Source organism: Pelophylax lessonae, assembly GCF_965119305.1.
Source record: "Pelophylax lessonae genome assembly, chromosome: 8".
Taxonomy (NCBI): Eukaryota; Metazoa; Chordata; class Amphibia; order Anura; family Ranidae; genus Pelophylax; species Pelophylax lessonae.
Window position 1 is genome coordinate 63,587,962 of NC_138775.1, and position 17,903 is coordinate 63,605,864.

The 17,903-nt window shown below is 49.0% G+C and overlaps 1 protein-coding gene across 1 annotated transcript in view; it reads left to right on the top strand.

The window, feature by feature from the left end:
* Window positions 1-17,903, top strand: part of TASOR (transcription activation suppressor) — a 123,550-nt gene that overhangs the window by 88,425 nt on the left and 17,222 nt on the right. Inside the window, exon 19 of the mRNA XM_082265035.1 lies at window positions 15,712-15,834. Within this exon, the coding sequence (XP_082121161.1) occupies window positions 15,712-15,834 (123 nt within the window). The remainder of the gene's footprint in view (window positions 1-15,711; window positions 15,835-17,903) is intronic.

Here is a 17,903-nt window from a genome sequence, read left to right on the forward strand (position 1 = left end):
AGGGGCAAACCATTCATAGGCCAAGGCTCCCAAAAGAAGCCGTGGTCAGGTAAGCATAAGTCCGGCCAGTCCGGATCCGCTGCCCATAACAATGCGGCCTGAAGGGGCGCCCTCACCCAGTTCTGGGGTGGGGGGATGCTTGCTCGGTTTTTCTTCAACCCTGGTTGGCCCGTGTTCGGGACAGGTGGGTTCCGGAAATCGTTCGTTCTGGTTACAAGATTGAGTTTTCTCTCCCGGCCGGAGAGCAGATTTTTTCCCTCAGGTGGTTCCGGTGCCTCATCGGGACAGATTTTGGGGGTTCTCTTCCAATCTGTTCACTGTGCCCAAGGAGGAGGGCAGGGTACGTCCAATTCTGGACTTACAGGCTCTGAACCGCTTGTGCGGGTTCGCAAGTTCCACATGGAATCCCTGCGGTCGGTGGTGGCTGCCCTGGTTCCGGGGGAATTCATGGCTTCCATCGACTTGAAGGATGCGTGCCTTCACATCCCGTTTTTCGAGGGTCACCAGAGGTGACTTCGATTTGCCATTGCGGAGGATCATTGCCAATTCGTGGCGTTACCTTTTGGTCTCGCTTCGGCTCCACGGGTTTTTTCGCCAAGGTGCTTGCACCGGTTTCTGGCTTTGTTGAGAGCCCGGGGCATCTCTGTCCTGGGGTATCTGGAAGTTTTTCTGGTTCGGTCTGCGACCAGCCAGGGTCTGGAGGAGGACCTGTCCTTCTTCATGATGCTGACTCTCAGGAGACGTCCCTCAGGGACGTTCCGTGCTCGTCACTCCGGACGCGCATGAGATGTCTGGGATTGATGGTCTCGGCTTTCGAGGCGATTCCCTTCGCCCAGTTTCACACGCGGGGTCTCCAAGCGGAGATCCTGTCCAGGTGGGACGGGCGACCGCAATCTCTGGATCCGGATTTCGTTGGGCCATCGCACCAGAAGGGATCTTCTGTGGTGGCTCCGGTCCCCGACGGTGTCAGGGGGCAAGTCTTTTCGTCCTCTCATGGACGGTGGTCATCACGGATGCCAGCCTGTCGGGTTGGGGTGGTGTTCTGGGCATTCTGTCCGCCCAGGGAACTTGGTCGGAGGCGGAATCCTCCCTTCCGGTCAGCATTCTGGAATTGCGTGCGATGAATCTCTGCCTTCAATGTTGGCCGGACAGGCTGCAGGGCTGTCCGGTTCGGGTGCAGACGGACATTGCCACGGCGGTGGCTTACGTCATTCGCCAAGGGGGCACCAAGAGGGCCCGGGTGGCTCGGTAAGTGGCCAACATTCTGTCTTGGGCCGAGTTGCATGTCCCGACGATGTCCGGGGGTGGAGAACTGGCGGGCGGATTATCTGATGCCGCCAGTCCCTGGACCAGGGGGAATGGCCCCTCCGTCCGGGTGTTCTCCAGATGTTGTGCGCGACGTGGACAGGTGAAGGTGAACAGGTTCGTGGCAAGGCCACGCGATCCTCGGGCAGACGCGTCAGACGCGTTGGTAGCTCCGTGGCATCAGTACCGACTGATGTATGCGTTTTCACCGTTTCAATTGCTGCCCAGGTTCCTTCGCAGGTTGGTCTCGGAACCAAAACACGGTGATTCTTGTGACACCGGACTGGCCTCGCCGGTCCTGGTACGCAGACCTCGTGCATTTGGCGGTCGACGCCCCGTGGCGTCTGCCTCTTCGGGAAGATCTCCGGTCTCAAGGGCTGATATTTCATCCTGCCTTGCAGTCGCTGGCTTTGCCGGCCTGGCTGTTGAAACCGAGGTCCTGAGGGATAGGGGTCTCTCCCCTGGAATTTTTCCTCGGGGTAGGTCTTTTACCGTATTTCGGAGGCCTATTTTGCCTGGTGTGAGTTCAGGGGGTCTTCACCTCGCTCGTGGTCGGTGTCTGGGGTGTTGTCCTTCCTTCGAAAGGGTGTTGACAGCGTTTGGCGCTGGCTACGATCAAGGGTCAGGTGTCTGCGATGGCCGTTCTTTTTTCAACGTCCTATGGCATCTATCTCCTTGATTGGCACTTTTGTTCGGGGGCATCTGGTCCCTCCTAGGAGGGTGCCTCTGCCTCCTTGGGACTGGAATCTTGTTCTGTCCGTGTTACAACATGGTCCTTTTTGAACGGATGGGGTAGATCTCGTTGTCTATGTTGTCCTAGAAGGTCACCTTTTTTGGTGGCGATCAATTCGGCTCGCAGAGTGTCGGAGCTGGCAGCTTGTCCTGCCATTGTCCGTATCTGGTCACTCACTTGGCTAAGGTGGTCTTGCGACCTAACCCTTCTTTTTTTCCGAAGAGGGTTTCGGAATTTCACCTCAATGAGGACATTGTCTTGCCTTCGCCTTGCGCGAAGTCTGAACATTCGGAGGAGGTGGTGTTGCACTCCTTGGATGCTGTTCACGGCGATTAGGGTTTACCTAAAATCGTCTGAATCTTTTCACAAGTCGGATTCTTTGTTTGTCCTTCCGGGGGTCCTCGGAAGGGCGTAGCGGCGTCGGCTTCTGTCGTCGCCAATTGGTTCAGACAGGCCGTTGAACAGGCCTATGCTTTGCGGGGAAAAGTTTCCCCTATGCCTGTGAGGGCGCACTCTACCAGATCTCTGAGTAAGTCTTGGGCCTGTCGTCATGGGGCTTCTGTGGCCCAGGTGTGTAGGGCGGCGACTTGGTCGACCGTGCACACCTTCACTCTGTTCCACAGAGTGGATGTTCAAGCATCGGCAGATGCTTCCTTTTGGCCGCAAGGTTCTTAGTGCGGCGGTCCCTTAGGGTCCCTGGTTTTGGTCCTTTGGGCTGTTTGGGATTTCTTTGTATCCCTGGGTTATTTGTTTTTTTCCTGGGTTATTGCTCCCGTTGAGCAAATTTTTTTCTCGTGTTGCCCAGCTGGTTTCCTTCCTTTGGTAAGGTTACTTTCTTTGATGTGGAGACTGCGTTGCCTTTAGGCCCGGCTGAGTTTCCCACCCCTCATGTTTGCACTGCTTTGGGACGTCCCCATTGTGACGAATATGAAGATGGCGGCGACTGTCGGAGGACGTAAGAGAAAACGGAATTTTTGTAAAATCTTACCTGTAAAATTCCTTTCTCTGAGTCCTCCGACAGTCGCCGCCCCCGCCCCTCTTTTGGGGTTTAGGTACTCTACTGCTATTCCACTGAAACTGAAGCAGGAAGCAGGAGGGTATAGACTGAGGGGACCACCCCCTGGGGTGGGGATATGTTAAATGCTTTAATATTGACATATTCTGTTGCCTAGCTACTCCTACGGAGCAAAGTCTAATACCCCATTGTGACGAATATGAAGATGGCGGCGACTGTCGGAGGACTCAGAGAAAGGAATTTTACAAAAATTCCGTTTTTTATTTATACGTAAGCACAGGAATTCAGTCTGTTGGGTTATCCTGCTACCTGCAGGAGGATTTCGGCACATTTGGTATAGCCCCTTCTACTCCCAGCATGCTTCAGTATTATTTTTTGCTGGTGTCCTAAGATGATGGGTGCCTTTTTCCACTCTGAAGAAATTAAAACAATCTTGCAAAACAAAGTTAGGACTTCTGATCAATCGGGATTCCTCTACATGTTGCAGAGTTTGTCTCTATATGCATTTATCTGGATCAGCAGCGCTTCAGCACTTGCTATGAAGGCCATACCTGGACCCTGCTGGACTGGACAAGCTGGTGTGCTAGCATGAAATGTGACCGTTGGACACTTTTTTGGTCTTTCCAGACCTTGTATTGGTTAGTTATCCGTGGAGCTCTTTGCGGGTCCAGAGCTATGGCAAAGCCCCAGATTTTACATCACAGCTCATTTTTGCTAGGGTCATCGGACAGCTTTTACCATTCCCAAGTCCATTGGTTCACTGCAGATGGGATTAAAGAATGACAACCCAGAATGTCATATTCCTGATGTCTGCTGTACCATGTACTTGTATGGATATGTATCCTGTTTTCTTTGTGTGAAATGCCTAGAGTTCCTGCCAGTTACTCCGCTTTCTTATTAAAAACGGACCAAACAGGGCAGGAGAGTAGCATGGTCAGTTTTCTGGGTGTGCTGAGTACTCTTGCTCTCCAATAATCAGACGGTGCTGGAAGGCGCCCCGCACAGCCATGTACTGGGAAAACCAATGTGCTGCTGCTTCTCCTCTAGCTTTCGAAGATCCTTATGCAGCTGAGAACAGAATGAGAATGATCCCTTATATTAAAAAAAAAAAAGACAGAAGTATTTCATGTTTTTTTATGTGTACAGATGTTTGTTTTTCATTTCTCTATATTAAACCAAATGGGTTGTTTTACAAAGTGAGGGTTTACATATCCTTTAATGCTGAGGGACTGAGCCCTGATATCTTCTAGATGGAGCGTGGTGCATGCTTTTTTTTTTTTCTCTATTATGCCTGGGGAGGCACCTTCTCGCAGTTACAGTTGCAAGTGACACATTGATTCTTTCGATCTTTGCTGTCTGCCTACAGTGATCAGGTTGCCTACCCTACCTGAAACCTTTCCACCACCAGCAAGCCAGTTTGCATGGCTTTGCATCTGGGTCTATGTTGCTAGCTGCCATGCAGTGGATTATGTTAAAACTTAAGTACACGGGGAATAGTCCTGGTGCCTCCAGCTCTCATTTCTTGATTGCTTCCAGTGCAGCCTGCGCCACACCCCCTGAAGGGCCTGACACAGACATGGAATTTTGTCTTTTGCTTGAGTCTAGGGCACCCTTGGAGTCTTCCTCAGCTTAATTGAGTGTGGCACCTTTCTTGGGCTATCTCATGAGGGTTTCAACCCCAGGATATTGTCCTTTGTGAGAAGTCCTGGCCTTGATCCATTTACATTACAGTTGGGAGTGAGTACCATCAAGGGTCAGATCTTGGGCACTTGTAATCTTAGTCCAAAGACCAAATAGATTCTTCACTTTAGGACATTTGTTTAAGGTGTCTCATGTAGTTTCCCCATGGGATCAGAATTGTGTTAATTCTGCACTTAGAAAACTACACTTTAAACCACCAGGGGTTTTCCCTTTTCCACTTACAAGGTTGTGTTGCATGTTGCCATTTCCACTCCGAGAGTGAACTGGTGATGCTCTATTGTAGAACCTTTTCTGTTCTTGCACAGAGATGAGGTAGAATTGAAGCCCAGAACTTTCTTCCATTCTAAGGTAGTTTTTTTTGTTTTGCTGTTGTGAACCCCTCTTTTGGACCATTTTATGTCTTGGATTTTTCCTGTGAGATCTACAATCCACTGCTGGGCTGGATAATCTAGATCCAGTGGTCACCCTAGTCTGGCCAGTGAGTGCGCGCAGACCTCCGCTCCGCGCTAGGTCGGCAGCAACATAGTCCCACTGGACGGGGGCTGGCCTGCGATTTAAACATCTCGCAAGTGTTCCTCCTGGCCGACCCCATTTAGATGGAGAAGGGTTCTGTCTTTAGTGGTGCCCGCCTGGTTCCTGGTATGGTGATTAGCTGTCCCCTCCCCCTGGAGGGTTTTGGGATAGATGTGGGCCCCTCCTTGGGACGGTCAGACTCCGGGTTCCCCTCCTTCCCGCAGGCATCCCCCCTTGCCTGAGTCCCTCACCTGCCCCCCCCCCCCCCCCCCCCCACACACACACATACGCAGGGGCTGTTTGGGTGGTCTGGCCACTTTCTTAGGGTGGGGGCCGGGCGCTTCCCAGCAATTTGTGCTGGGGGGGGGGGGTGCCACTGGAGACTGTATGATCGACTGTGCGGGGCGGGTTGTACCTGGTGGGGGCTCCTGCCAGGCCCCCCCCCCCCCCTTCGCCTTGATCTGTCCTTGAGGCCTGGTCTAACTCATGGTGCCGCCATATTTTTTTTTTTTTTTTTAAGTAGCTTGTGTATTCCTATACACGCTGGCCATGTTAGTGTAGTCTGGCGGCCATTTTCTGTGGTTTGCTATTGAAAATAGCGACGGCTATGACAGTGGAGCCCTGTGGGTGGCGATTTCGGCAGTGGGGGCCACTCCTCATCCCCTGGTACTGACTCCTGGATGATTTTACTTCCTGAGTGCAGCATGTGTAGTGCCTTATCCTGGAGGTTGCAGGCACTTGTTTCTGCGGGTGGTAAGTCTGGTGGGGTCCTCTCCCTCTCTGCTGAGGATCGCTTAGTGCTTTTTGCCTGGCGACCTGGTGGTGCTGCCAGCACAGTGGGGTTTGTCCCTTAGCATTGTTTTACACCTTTTGTGGGGTCCCCCTGGTGACTCATGGAGTCTTTGGAGCACATTTGTCCACCTGATTCCCTCTGAGGCTGCGGGTCCCTGCTGGTCCCAACCATTCATCCATGCACTGACGGCGATCCTAGTGTCCCGGGTGTAGGTGGCTTTTGGGCGATGGGCTAGCGATGGGCTAGCAAAAAGCGCCCCCTGCCTCCTCTGTCTTATCAGATCCTGAATCTGATTCTGCAGCCGTGGAGGTGGGTCACCATGCTGGGTCTGCAATCACGTGCTTGGAATTCTCGGATAGTGGGGATGATGCCTCCAGGTCTGCGTCTGTGCACGAAAAGACGCTGGCGATGCAGGAATTGTATCTGTGCGTGAGACCCTAAAGATGGAGGACACAGCTAAAGCTACGATGGAGGCGCAGGTTTCCCTTGGCACTCAAGTCATCCAGAGTGGCAAGGGCGTTTCCTTTCCATGCCTATTTTGACAAAATTCTCGCTAAATAGTGGGAACAACCAAAGTGTCCCAGTGGGGTTTCTAAGCACTTTACTAGGCGTTACCCCTGTGAGGGATTCCCTTATTTGGAAGTGGGACTGTGCCACTGGTGGTGGACCTAACACTTTCCAGATTAAAACAGGCAACCATGATTCTGGTTGAAGAGTTCTGTCCTTTAAGGATCCGGCTGATCGGAAGGCGGAGGCTGTGACCCGCAATACGTACACTCTGGTTGGTTCGGGAATGAGGCTGGTATTCACCATTGCCCTAGTGTCGCAAACTCTGACCAAGTGGGCTAAGCTCTTGCGCTGTGACCTGGAGCAGCTCCCCCTGCCTTTGCCGAGCTGGTGGACCAGCTGGTCCAGGGGCTGCAGTTTATCCGTGATGCCTCTTCGGATGCGGCACCCCTGATGGTTCAGCTATGTTTTGACAGTGGTCCTTCTGCGTGTCTTGACTTCAAAAAAGGCCTTGTCTGATCTTCCTTTCCAAGTAGATCACCTGTTTGGAGCTACCCTGAATGACATCATTAAAGGTCTGAGGGAGGGGGAAGATTACTTTTCTTCCGCAGGCTGGCAAGGAACCTTGTAGATGGGGGGCCTTTCTTCTCAGTTTTGTTTCTCCCTCAGGGTCGACTGACTGAGGGCTTGAAGCCTTTCAGGGCCACTTCAGAAGGATCCAAACAAACCTTGTCTGGCAAGCCAAGATCAGGCTTCTCCAGACCCGTGGACAGGGCTCCTTCAGCATGAAGGTAAGCTCTCACCCGTAATGGGTGGGGGACACGTCTTCGCTGGTTTCCGGATCCCTAGACTTCCGTGGTGCTAGACAAGTGGGTTCACAGTCATTCAGTCAGGCTACAAGATCGAGTTTCACTCTTTTCCCCCAGCAAGGATTTTTCCTTCCAACTTGCGCCTGCCCCTAGACCGCTTACAGGGCCTGTTTGGGGCGGTACAAGACCTGTTCCTTCAAGGGGTGATTGTCCTGGTTCTGACTTCGGAACGTTTTCAGGGTTTTTACTCAAACCTGCTCAGTCCCCAGGAAGGAAGGCAAAGTGCGTCCAATCTTGGGCCTCAATGCTTTGTGCTGGTACAGAAGTTCAGAATGGAATCCATTCAAACAGTGGTAGCATCCCTCGGGCGGAGATTTCCTCGCCTCTATCGACATCAAGGATGCCTACCTTCACATTCCAATATATATGCCAGTCACCCAGCGTTTTCTCCTCTTTGCTGTGGCAGAGGAGCATTATCAGTTTGTGGAGTTACCCTTTGGTCTCGCCTCTGCTCCTCATGTCTTCACAAAAATGTTATCCCTGGTGCTAGCATTGTTACGCCAATGGGGGATTGTGGTACTTGGCTACTTGGATGACCTCCTTCTGCAAGCGAAGTCTCCCTCTACTCTGGTGGAAAACCTAGAGATCACAATACGAACTCTGAGGGAGTTCGGCTGGATTCTGAATTTTCGGAAGTCCGCTCTGGCTGCATCCACAAAGCTGGACTATCTGGGCCTGACTCTGGACTCGGCCTTAGCCAGAGTGCTCCTTCCTCTGGACAAACTTCAGAAATTGCAGGCTGCTATTCGCCTCCTGCTGTCCAACAATTGTCCAACATATGGTTATCCCTCCCGACTTGTATTTGGGTGCTAGGTCTTATGGTATCTACCTTCGAGGCGGTTCTGTTTGCACAGTTCCATATGAGGTCCCTACAAAGGGATATTCTGACCAAATGGGACAAGATTCTGCAGTCTCTGGATAATCAGACCTGGGGAACGAGGGAGTCCCTGATATAGTGGCTTCGTTCTCCGGCACTTTGGCTGCAAAAATCCTTCCTCCCCCCTGTATTGGACAGTGTTTACCACGGATGCCAGCCTGTCTGGCTGGGGAGGCGTCCTTGGCAAGCATTCTGCTCAGGGGATCTGGATGCTGGAAGAGTCCAGACTACCGATGAATGTCTTGGAACTCCGAGCGATCAGACTGTGTCTGGACCATTTGATTGATCGTCTTCAGGGTTGTCCAGTGCGCATTCTTTCGGACAATGCCTCAGCGGTGGCTTATGTCAATCACCAAGGGGGCACAAAAAGGGTCCTGGCGGCTCTGGAGGTAGCAGGCATTCTAAGGTGGACCGAACGGTTTGTTCCAGCCCTCTCCCCCATACACATTTCTGGGGTGGAAAACTGGCAGTCAGCAGGCGTTGAACCAAGAGGGAGTGGTCACTTCACCCGGAGGGGTTTCATCAGTTGTCTCTGGTGGGGTTATCCCCGAGGGGGATCTGTTGGCACCTCGGCTCAACAGAAAGGGGCAGAAGTTTTTGGCTTAGTCACGGGATCCTCTGGCGGATGGCCACAGACGCGCTGGTGGTACCGTATCGTCTAATTTACGCCTTCTCTCCTCTCAAGCTTCCGCCAAGACTTCTAGGCAGGATCGAGGCAGAAGGGATTCCGGTCATCTTAGTGGCTCCAGACTGACTTTGCCAATCTTGGTACGTCGATCTGGTGCTGCTGGTCATCGACGTTCCTTGGAAGCTTCCTCTCAGGGAGGATCTGCTGTCCCAAGAACCAATCTTCCATCATGCTTTACAGTTGCTGGCGGTGACAGCTTAGCTGTTAAATGCCAGATGGTGATGGGTAGAGGTTTATTCTGAGTTGGTGATTCCAACTCTGTCGAAAGTTAGGAAATCTACTTCTCAGAGAAATCTACCATCGTACTTGAAGTTGTACATTGCGTGGTGTGAGTCTCTTGGCGTTCCTCCTTGCTTTTTCTTGGTGGCTCAGGTCTTGTCCTTCCTTCAATGGGGGGATGAGCAGAAACTGGCCTTCAGCACCATCAAGGGTCAGGTGTCTGCCTTAGCTGTCTTTCAACGGCCCTTGGCCACGTACTCCCTGGTGCGTACTTTACTTCAGCAAGGTAGGCACTTGGCCCTTCCAGTGCAGTTTCTGTTGCCGCCTTGGGACCTCAATTTGGTGCTCTGTCCTCCAGAAGCCTCCTTTTGAGAATCTTTCAGAGATTCTCCTGCTTAGGCTATCCCAGAAGGTCGCCTTCTTGGTGGCTATCACCTCTGCGCACAGGTTGTCGGAATTGGCGTTATCCTGTTCACCTTACTTGGTGGTTCACAGAGATAAGGTGGTTCTTCGTCCCTGTCTGTCGCTCTTTTCAAAGGTTGTCTCTGATTTTCATTTGAATACATTGTGTTGCCTTCCCTGTGTCCCAGGCCAAAACTCCTGAAGAAAGTTGCCTTGCATGCCCTGGATGTGTTTTGGGCAATTGAGGTGCACTTGGCAGCTAGAGAGTCTTTTAGGAAGTTCCTCTTTTCCCTGTGAAGGCGCACTCTACTCGGGCGCTCAGTGCCTTCTTGGCCTTCCGTCAGGTGTTTCAGGTTTGCAAGGCGACCACCTGGTCGTCGGTGCACACTTTCACAAAGTTCTATAAAGTGGATGTGTTGGCATGCTTCCTTTAGCCGCAAGGTTTTACAGGCTGCTGTTTAGAGGACCTGATCCTCTTTGACGGTGTATTGTTTTCAGGTGAGCTCCAGTTGTGTTGGTTAAGCTCCTTTACCTGGTTGGCTATAGTTGGCCTTGGGAATTTCTTTTTTGATGTTCCCACCCTCATGTTTAACACATTTTACACTGCTTTGGGATGCCCCAATGGTTAAGATAAGGAGCGGTATCCGTCAATGAATGAAAGAGAAAATGGGATTTTTTGACACCGTAAAATCCATTTCTCGGTTTGACGGACACAGCACCCACCCCTCTGTGGAGTTGTAATTCTTCTGACACTGCTTGTAACAAAACAGAGTACCTATAACTAAGAAGGTTTTTTCTGCCCAGTGTCCTACTCCTGTAGGGGGCAGTATACCCAATGGTTAAGATCAGGACCTGTGTGCGTCAATGAACATCAGAGAAATGGATTTTATGGTAAGTCAAAAATCCCATTTTTCACACAACCATCTCTGGGTTGAAAAAGAGAAAATTTCCAGTGAGCAAAAGTTGTGTGGAGGAAAATGCCTTGTTGATGTCAGACAGAGGTCAGAAGAGAATGGGCAGACTGGTTTGAGATTATAGAAAAGGCAAAAGTAACTCTAACCATTTGTTACAACCAAGATATGCAAAATACCATCTCTGAACTCACAACACCTTGGCGCACACGGGCTACAGCAGCAGAAGACCACACCGAGTGCCACTCCTGCAGCTAAGAACAGGAAACAGGCTACAATTCACACATGCTTCCCAAAATTGGACAATAGGAGATGGCAGAAACGTTGCCAGGTCTGAGTCTCAATTTCAGCTGCAACATTCATATGGTAGGGTCAGAATTTGGCGTAAACATGAAAGCATGGATCCATCCTGCCTTGTAGCAACAGTTCAGGCTGATGGTGGTGTAATGGTGTGGAGGATATTTTCTTGGCACACTTTGGGCCTCTTGGTACCAACTGAGCATTGTTTAAATGCCAAGGCCTACCTGAGTATTGTAGCGGACTATGTCCATCCCTTTATGACTACAGTGTACCCATTTTCTGATGGCTACTTCCAGCAGGATAATGCACGTCACAAAGCTCATATCTCAAACTGGTTTCTTGAACATGAGAGTGAGTTCTCTGTACTCCAATGGCCTCCACAGTCACCAGATCTCAATCCAGCATAGCATCTTGGGGATGTGCAGCCGACAAATCTGCAGCAACTGCGTGATGCTATCAGGTCAATATTGACCAAAATTCGAGGAAGGTTTCCAACACCTTTTTGAATCCATGCCACAAAAAAGTAAGGTAGTTCTGAAGACAAAAGGGCAAAAGGGGGTCCATCTCGGTACTATCACGGTTTATTTAATAAAGTGGTGGTGAGTGTAAATCACCCTGGGGACTATTAAAACCTGAAAGAGAATTAGAAAAACATTGTAATTCAATTAGAGGTAATGTGTGTGTGTGAGCTTAGAGAGGGATAGATATATAGAGAGACATTAGAGCGAGAGATTAGAGACACACACAAAAGTGAGTACACTCCTTACATTTTTGTAAATATTTTATTTTATCTTTTCATGTAACAACACTGAAGAAATGACACTTTGCTACAATGTAAAGTTGTGAGTGTACAGCTTGTATAACAGTGTAAATTTGCTGTCCCCTCAAAATAACTGAACACAGCCATTAATGTCTAAACCGCTGGCAACAAAAGTGATTACACCCCTAAGTGAAAATGTCCAAATTGGGCCCATTTAGCTCTCCCCGGTGTCATGTGACTCGTTAATGTTACAAGGTCTCAGGTGTGAATGGGAAGCTGGTGTGGTAAACTTGGGGTTATCGCTCGCTCTCTCCTAGTCACTGGAAATTCAAAATGGCACCTCATGGCAAAGAACTCAAGATCTGGAAAAAAGAATTGTTTCTCTATATAAAGAAGGCCTAGGCTATAAGAAGATTGCCAAGACCCTGAAACTGAGCTGCAGCACGGTGGCCAAGACCATATAGCTGTTTAACAGGACAGGTTCCACCCAGAACAGGCCTCGATATGGTCGGCCAAGGAAGTTGAGTGCACGTGCTCAGCATCATATACAGAGGTTGTCTTTGGGAAATAGATGTACAAGGGCTGCCAGCATTGCTGCAGAGGTTGATGGGGTGGGGAGTCAGCCTGTCAGTGCTCAGACCATACGCCGCACACTGCATTAAATTGGTCTGCATGGCTGTCGTCCCAGAAGGAAGCTTCTTCTAAAGATGATGCACAAGAGCCCGCAGACTTTGCTGAAGACAAGCGGACTAAGGACATGGATTACTGAAACCATGTTCTGTGGTCTGATGAGACAAAGATAAACTTATTTGGTTCAGATGGGGTCAAGCATGTGTGGCGGCAACCAGGGTGAGGAGTACAAAAGTCTTGCCTACAGTTGAGCATGGTGGTGGGAGTGTCATGGTCTGGGGCTGCATGAGTGCTGCTGAGTTCATTGAGGGAACCATGAATGCCAACATGTACTGTTACATACTGAAGCAGAGCATGATCCCCTCCCTTCGGAGACTGGGCCGCAGGGCAGTATTCCAACATAACGACCCCAAACACACCTCCAAGATGACCACTGCCTTGCTAAAAAAGGCTGAGGGGAAAGGTGATGGACTGGGAAAGCATGTCTCCAGGCCTAAACCCTATTGAGCATCTGTGGGGCATCCTCAAACGGAAGGTGGAGGAGCGCAAGGTTTCGAACATCCTCCAGCTCTGTGATGTTGTCATGGAGGAGTGGAAGAGGACTCCAGTGACAACCTGTGAAGCTCTGGTGGACTCCATGCCCAAGAGGGTTAAGGCAGTACTCGATAACAATGGTGGCCACATAAAATATTGATACTTTATGTAGTGATGCACCGAAATGAAATTCTTGGCCGAAGCCGAATAATAATGAAATGCTTGGCCGAAGGCCGAATACCGAACGCAGTGTTTTGCATTTTTTCCATTTATTTTGCCAATTTAAAAAAAAAAAAAAAAAACACACATGTATAAAAATGCATAGAAGTGCCCGTAGCAATACACATAAATGTGCGGAAATGTAATGAAATGCAGGTGCATTTGTGTTGTCCTCTGTTAATATAATGGGCCCTGAGCCTAAATTAACATTGATGCAGTCTGGGATTTGCAGTGATTTCTGTGCACTTAGTATTAGTAGTTCCCCACACTGCTTTACAATCACACTCCAGTCAGTGACTGTCTATGCTGCCTGGCAGAGGTGCACAAACTGCACAAATCCCAAAAATGGCTGGGCATAATGGCAAATTATTTGGCAGATAAGACATAACAGGAAAATGAATAATAGGTGTCATCATAGTATGAACCGCTATCGAGTCATCATAAACTAACTCACCGGCGGTCCGGTGTCACTGTGTCTTGCCGTGGTGCCTGAAGCTGCTCCGCCGAGTCCTACTCCGCCGCTCTTGTGCGCTGGCTCCGCCTCCGCCCCACAAGCCCGCCCACCCACACTGCTCCACACCAACTGGCAGCCGCTCGCCTCGGCTCGGCCAGTAGCAGACAGTGTGGGTGACCGTGACAGACAGCAGGAGGAGCCGATGAGACACAGATACGGCGGCCCAGACCAGTCAGAATAACCGTGCACCCAACACGACGATATCGGGCCATGTTAATAACCGCGATACCGCGATAGCGGCAATAAATTTGTTCGGCAAAATTTATTCGGCCTATTTACTTATTCGGCCGAACACCGAAAGTGCTTTTTTTGGCTAATTTCGGCCGCCGAACATTCGGTGCATCCCTAACTTTGCGGCCAATTTGGACATTTTCACTTAGGGGTGTACTCACTTTTGTTCCATTAATGACTGAGTTGCTATTTTGAGGGGACAGCAAATTTACACTGTTATGCAAGCTGTACACTCACTACTTTTATATTGTAGCAAAGTGTCATTTCTTCAGTGATGTCACATGAAAAGGTATAATAAAATATTTACGAAAATGTGAGTGGTGTTCTACCTTTTGTGAGATACTGCGTGTGTATATGTGTGTGTGTGTGTGTGTGTGTGTATATATATATATATATATATATGTATATGTGTGTATATATATATATATATATGTATATGTGTGTATATATATATATATATATATATATATATATATATATATATATATATATATATAAATTTCAATCAGCTTAACAATTCTTAGATATGGATGGCTGCATTCATTTTCTTTTTACATGAATGAGACAAACCATATACCAATGGCAGGGGTGCCTAAAATGATCTGCATTTATCCATGTATCCCAACAGAGTAACTAATTATAAAGTATTAGTTACGAGATTTAGATGCATTAAACCCCAATACAGCATCAGCCATGCCATAGGACCTTTAGGACCTTTGAGTATGTCATAGCCTTGACAGGAGGCCAAGTAAACCAACTGCTCATTGCAAATGTCATCTTCTGCACACTTCCCCCAGTGCTTGAACAAAAGTAGACCGAATCATTGGAGAACCCATAATCTCCCATGTGATGCTGTTCAGAGCGGAGTTCCTGTTAAGTCTCAAATGCCCTGTTCCTTTTTGCTTCAATTCTAAACTGCTATTTAGGAGGTAGTCATCCTGACATAGGAACACTTCCTAGAATAACATGACTGAAATCTTGGTTAAGGTTTCTGCAGTAAAAATAAGTTGGTCCACCCAGGGTGTTTTCACACTAGCACTTTTGGGGCGAACCCGGGTTCGATTGACGTCAGAATTCGGTTCTTTTTGATGATGTGAACACTGTAAAATAAAAGCAAGAGTGTGGGACTTTGAGTGAGGTTGACTAGACATGAAAGTTTATTACAAAAATACATAAACATATAAAGATATTGTAGCATAGGCACATACAGAGATGTAGCAAACAGTAGATAGCATGGTACAAATTGATACAAATAAAATACAGTATTTCTCTATTTTATTTGTATCAATTTGTACCATGCTATCTACTGTTTGCTACATCTCTGTATGTGCCTATGCTACAATATCTTTATATGTTTATGTATTTTTGTAATAAACTTTCATATCTAGTCAACCTCACTCAAAGTCCCACACTCTTGCTTTTATTTTTCATGTATATATACAGGGATGGAGGCCACTAGACATATTATGTGGCAAGTCATAGACGAATTCTCTCTTTCGCAGATGTGAACACTGTCTTTGAACTCGGGTGCGCACCTGCGAACCGTACCCAAGTCCACTTATAAAGGGTGGTCTGGGGTACGGTTCATGTGAACTCCAGTACGGTTCGCTTCTGATGAGAACGCAATCGTACCAAAGAAAGCAATTCTATCCATTTAGGCACCTTCTCGTTTACAGCGGTTGCCAAGCAACAGGAGTACGCGCCGGCTGCAGCTTGATGACACAAGTGTAACGCGGTTCAGGTACAAAAATCAATGTGAACACAGTCCATCGGGGGCAGGGGGAGGGGGGGAGCAATCAAACTCCGGTTCGGACCAGGCAATCGCACCAAGTGTGAAAACACCCTCAAACTGGTCTAGAAATGTGTGCAATTCAGGCCGGAATCTGCATGCATGTAAATAACACACATAAGAAAAATGTTTACACAGTTTTACAGTTGTAACTGAATACTGCAATTTAAATCTTTTATTTTATTTTTTTTTTTTTTACAGAATTATTTGTTGAAGCTCGGAAATGTACAGTGCAGTCCAGAGCAGATTGTAAACTGCAGCGCAAGCTCTGATAAGCTACTTGTAATCATCCAGAATGAAGATATTGCTAGCAGTATTCATAAGGTGAGTGTTCATTAATGAATTTTAGGTCCCCTTTTTGCATAAGCTCCTTTTTGAAATGGTAATTCTGTAAGGAAACTGTATGGTTTGATAAACAAAGGGTGAAAATTGCGCTTAGCAGTCACTAGAAAAGTGCTTTAGTGCATAAATATTAAATTGCAATGTACAGCAAATTATTATATGCTATTAGATAAATAATGGTGACTCATGTGGTTCAAAAATGTCCTTAAAGTGCTCAGTGCAAAATATGTCTTCAGCAGCAAAATTGGACTCAATGGAAACCTTCACCAAACACCTCCACCCAGTGGTAAGACAATATACCTCTTACCAGACAACGATGACCCCTTGAATTATAGGGGGTCAAAACCGGCATTGATCTCCACATAGGCTCAAAATGGTCCTCAGCGCTGTCTCTGCTTAAAGGATATTGGCCCAGATGCCTTAGAGAAGCTCCGGATCTCCTAGCATCAAAATGTAAAAAGAACAAAGGAAAACTCCAATGGTGTAATAACGTCACATACTAGGGTTTAATGAAAGAATTGCACTTACATCAAAGCAGTTGGTATAACGCCTGGAAGTACAATACAGCTGATCGGGTGGATGGGACGCCGCTTGCGCATCTGCGCGCCACCTCACCGGAACTCTACGGTCTCACTTGTCCCAGCGTCGGGTAAGCAGAGGAACCCACTCTGTGTGTAATCAGGAGTCGCTCGCCCTCCCCTTCCCCTCTGGAGGCAGCCCAATGGCAGGGCCGGATCAGATGGCTTCGGGGGCCGCATGCGGGCCGTAGGTTCCCCACCCCTGCATTATGGCGAGGACTGGCTTCAGTGGCTGTTATGGGGTCCCTTCACTTGTAAAGCCTGGCCTGGGTTTCTGGCAGGCGGCCTTTTTGGCAGGGACCACGGCAACCATCACACTTTTGTAGCTGCGTGGTAACGGCCATTTTGCGGCTCTTTCAATTCTGGACCTGTGTGTGGGGGCGGTGTCCTCCATCGGTTCTGGACCAGCTTGGCGCATTTCTCCACATGACCTTCCCTATCCAAGTGGTGGCACAGCAATACTTCCGAGATTGCCTTATTTCATAGCCTTTGGTGGCGAGTCCTGCTGGGGTCCTGCTTCCTCTGTGGCAGCCTGTTGGGGGTAGTTTATTTAGTGTCCATGGGTATTCCTGGCAGTGCCTTGGTTGTGGGGTGTGCTTGCACAGAGTATCAGGAGCAAGCATCTCCTCCATACTCCCTCCTGGAGACGACAGAGTGCTTAAGGACCTCATTCCTTTGGATGCACTGTCGGCAGTACTTGGGTCATTTGTGCGCCCCCCTCCCCCGGTGGAAGTGGCGTTCAGGCACAAGGCAAGTAAGAAATCCCCTCTCCTTTCCCCCCCTCAGATGATACCAAGCCAGAATCTGGCTCGGCCTTAACGGGTCCGGTTTTCTCTATCGTTCATTGACAGACGCAGCGCCATATAATTCTTGACAATTGGGTTATGCTGCCCTCTACAGGAGTAGAACCCTAGGCAGGAAAAAGCTTTACTACGCCTGACATCCCTGCAGGCATACACCCGCACACTCTGCTATAGGCTTCAGTTTTTATTTCTGCCTAGTATAGGCATAGGACCTAGTTCCCTGCTGGGATTTCGGTCTTAGCTGCTTTTTTTTTTTTTTTTTGTAAGACTTTGCTTGTTTTGTTCCTGAGAGAACTACAAGCAACAGCCGGCTGGGTTTCAGACTCTATATGCTAGATCCTTAAGATCTCCCAGCCCGGCCAGCGAGCGTGCCCAGGTTATATTCCAGCACTAGGGCCACGCCATGAGAGCCCCGATGGACAGGGGCTGGCCTGCGAGTGAAACACCTCGCCCGGACGCATACGACCTGGGTCGCCCTGAGTTTCAGCGTACCCCCTGGATGGAGAGGTAGTCTGTGCCCACCTGATGCCATTGGTATGGTGAGTAAGTGTCCCCCCATTTCTCTGGCGGTCTCGGGACGGACATTGGTCCATCCCTGGGAACGTCGGACCCTCGGGTATCCCTCGGTTCCCCTGGCCTCTCTTGTTGACACCAGGCACCATCTTAGGCA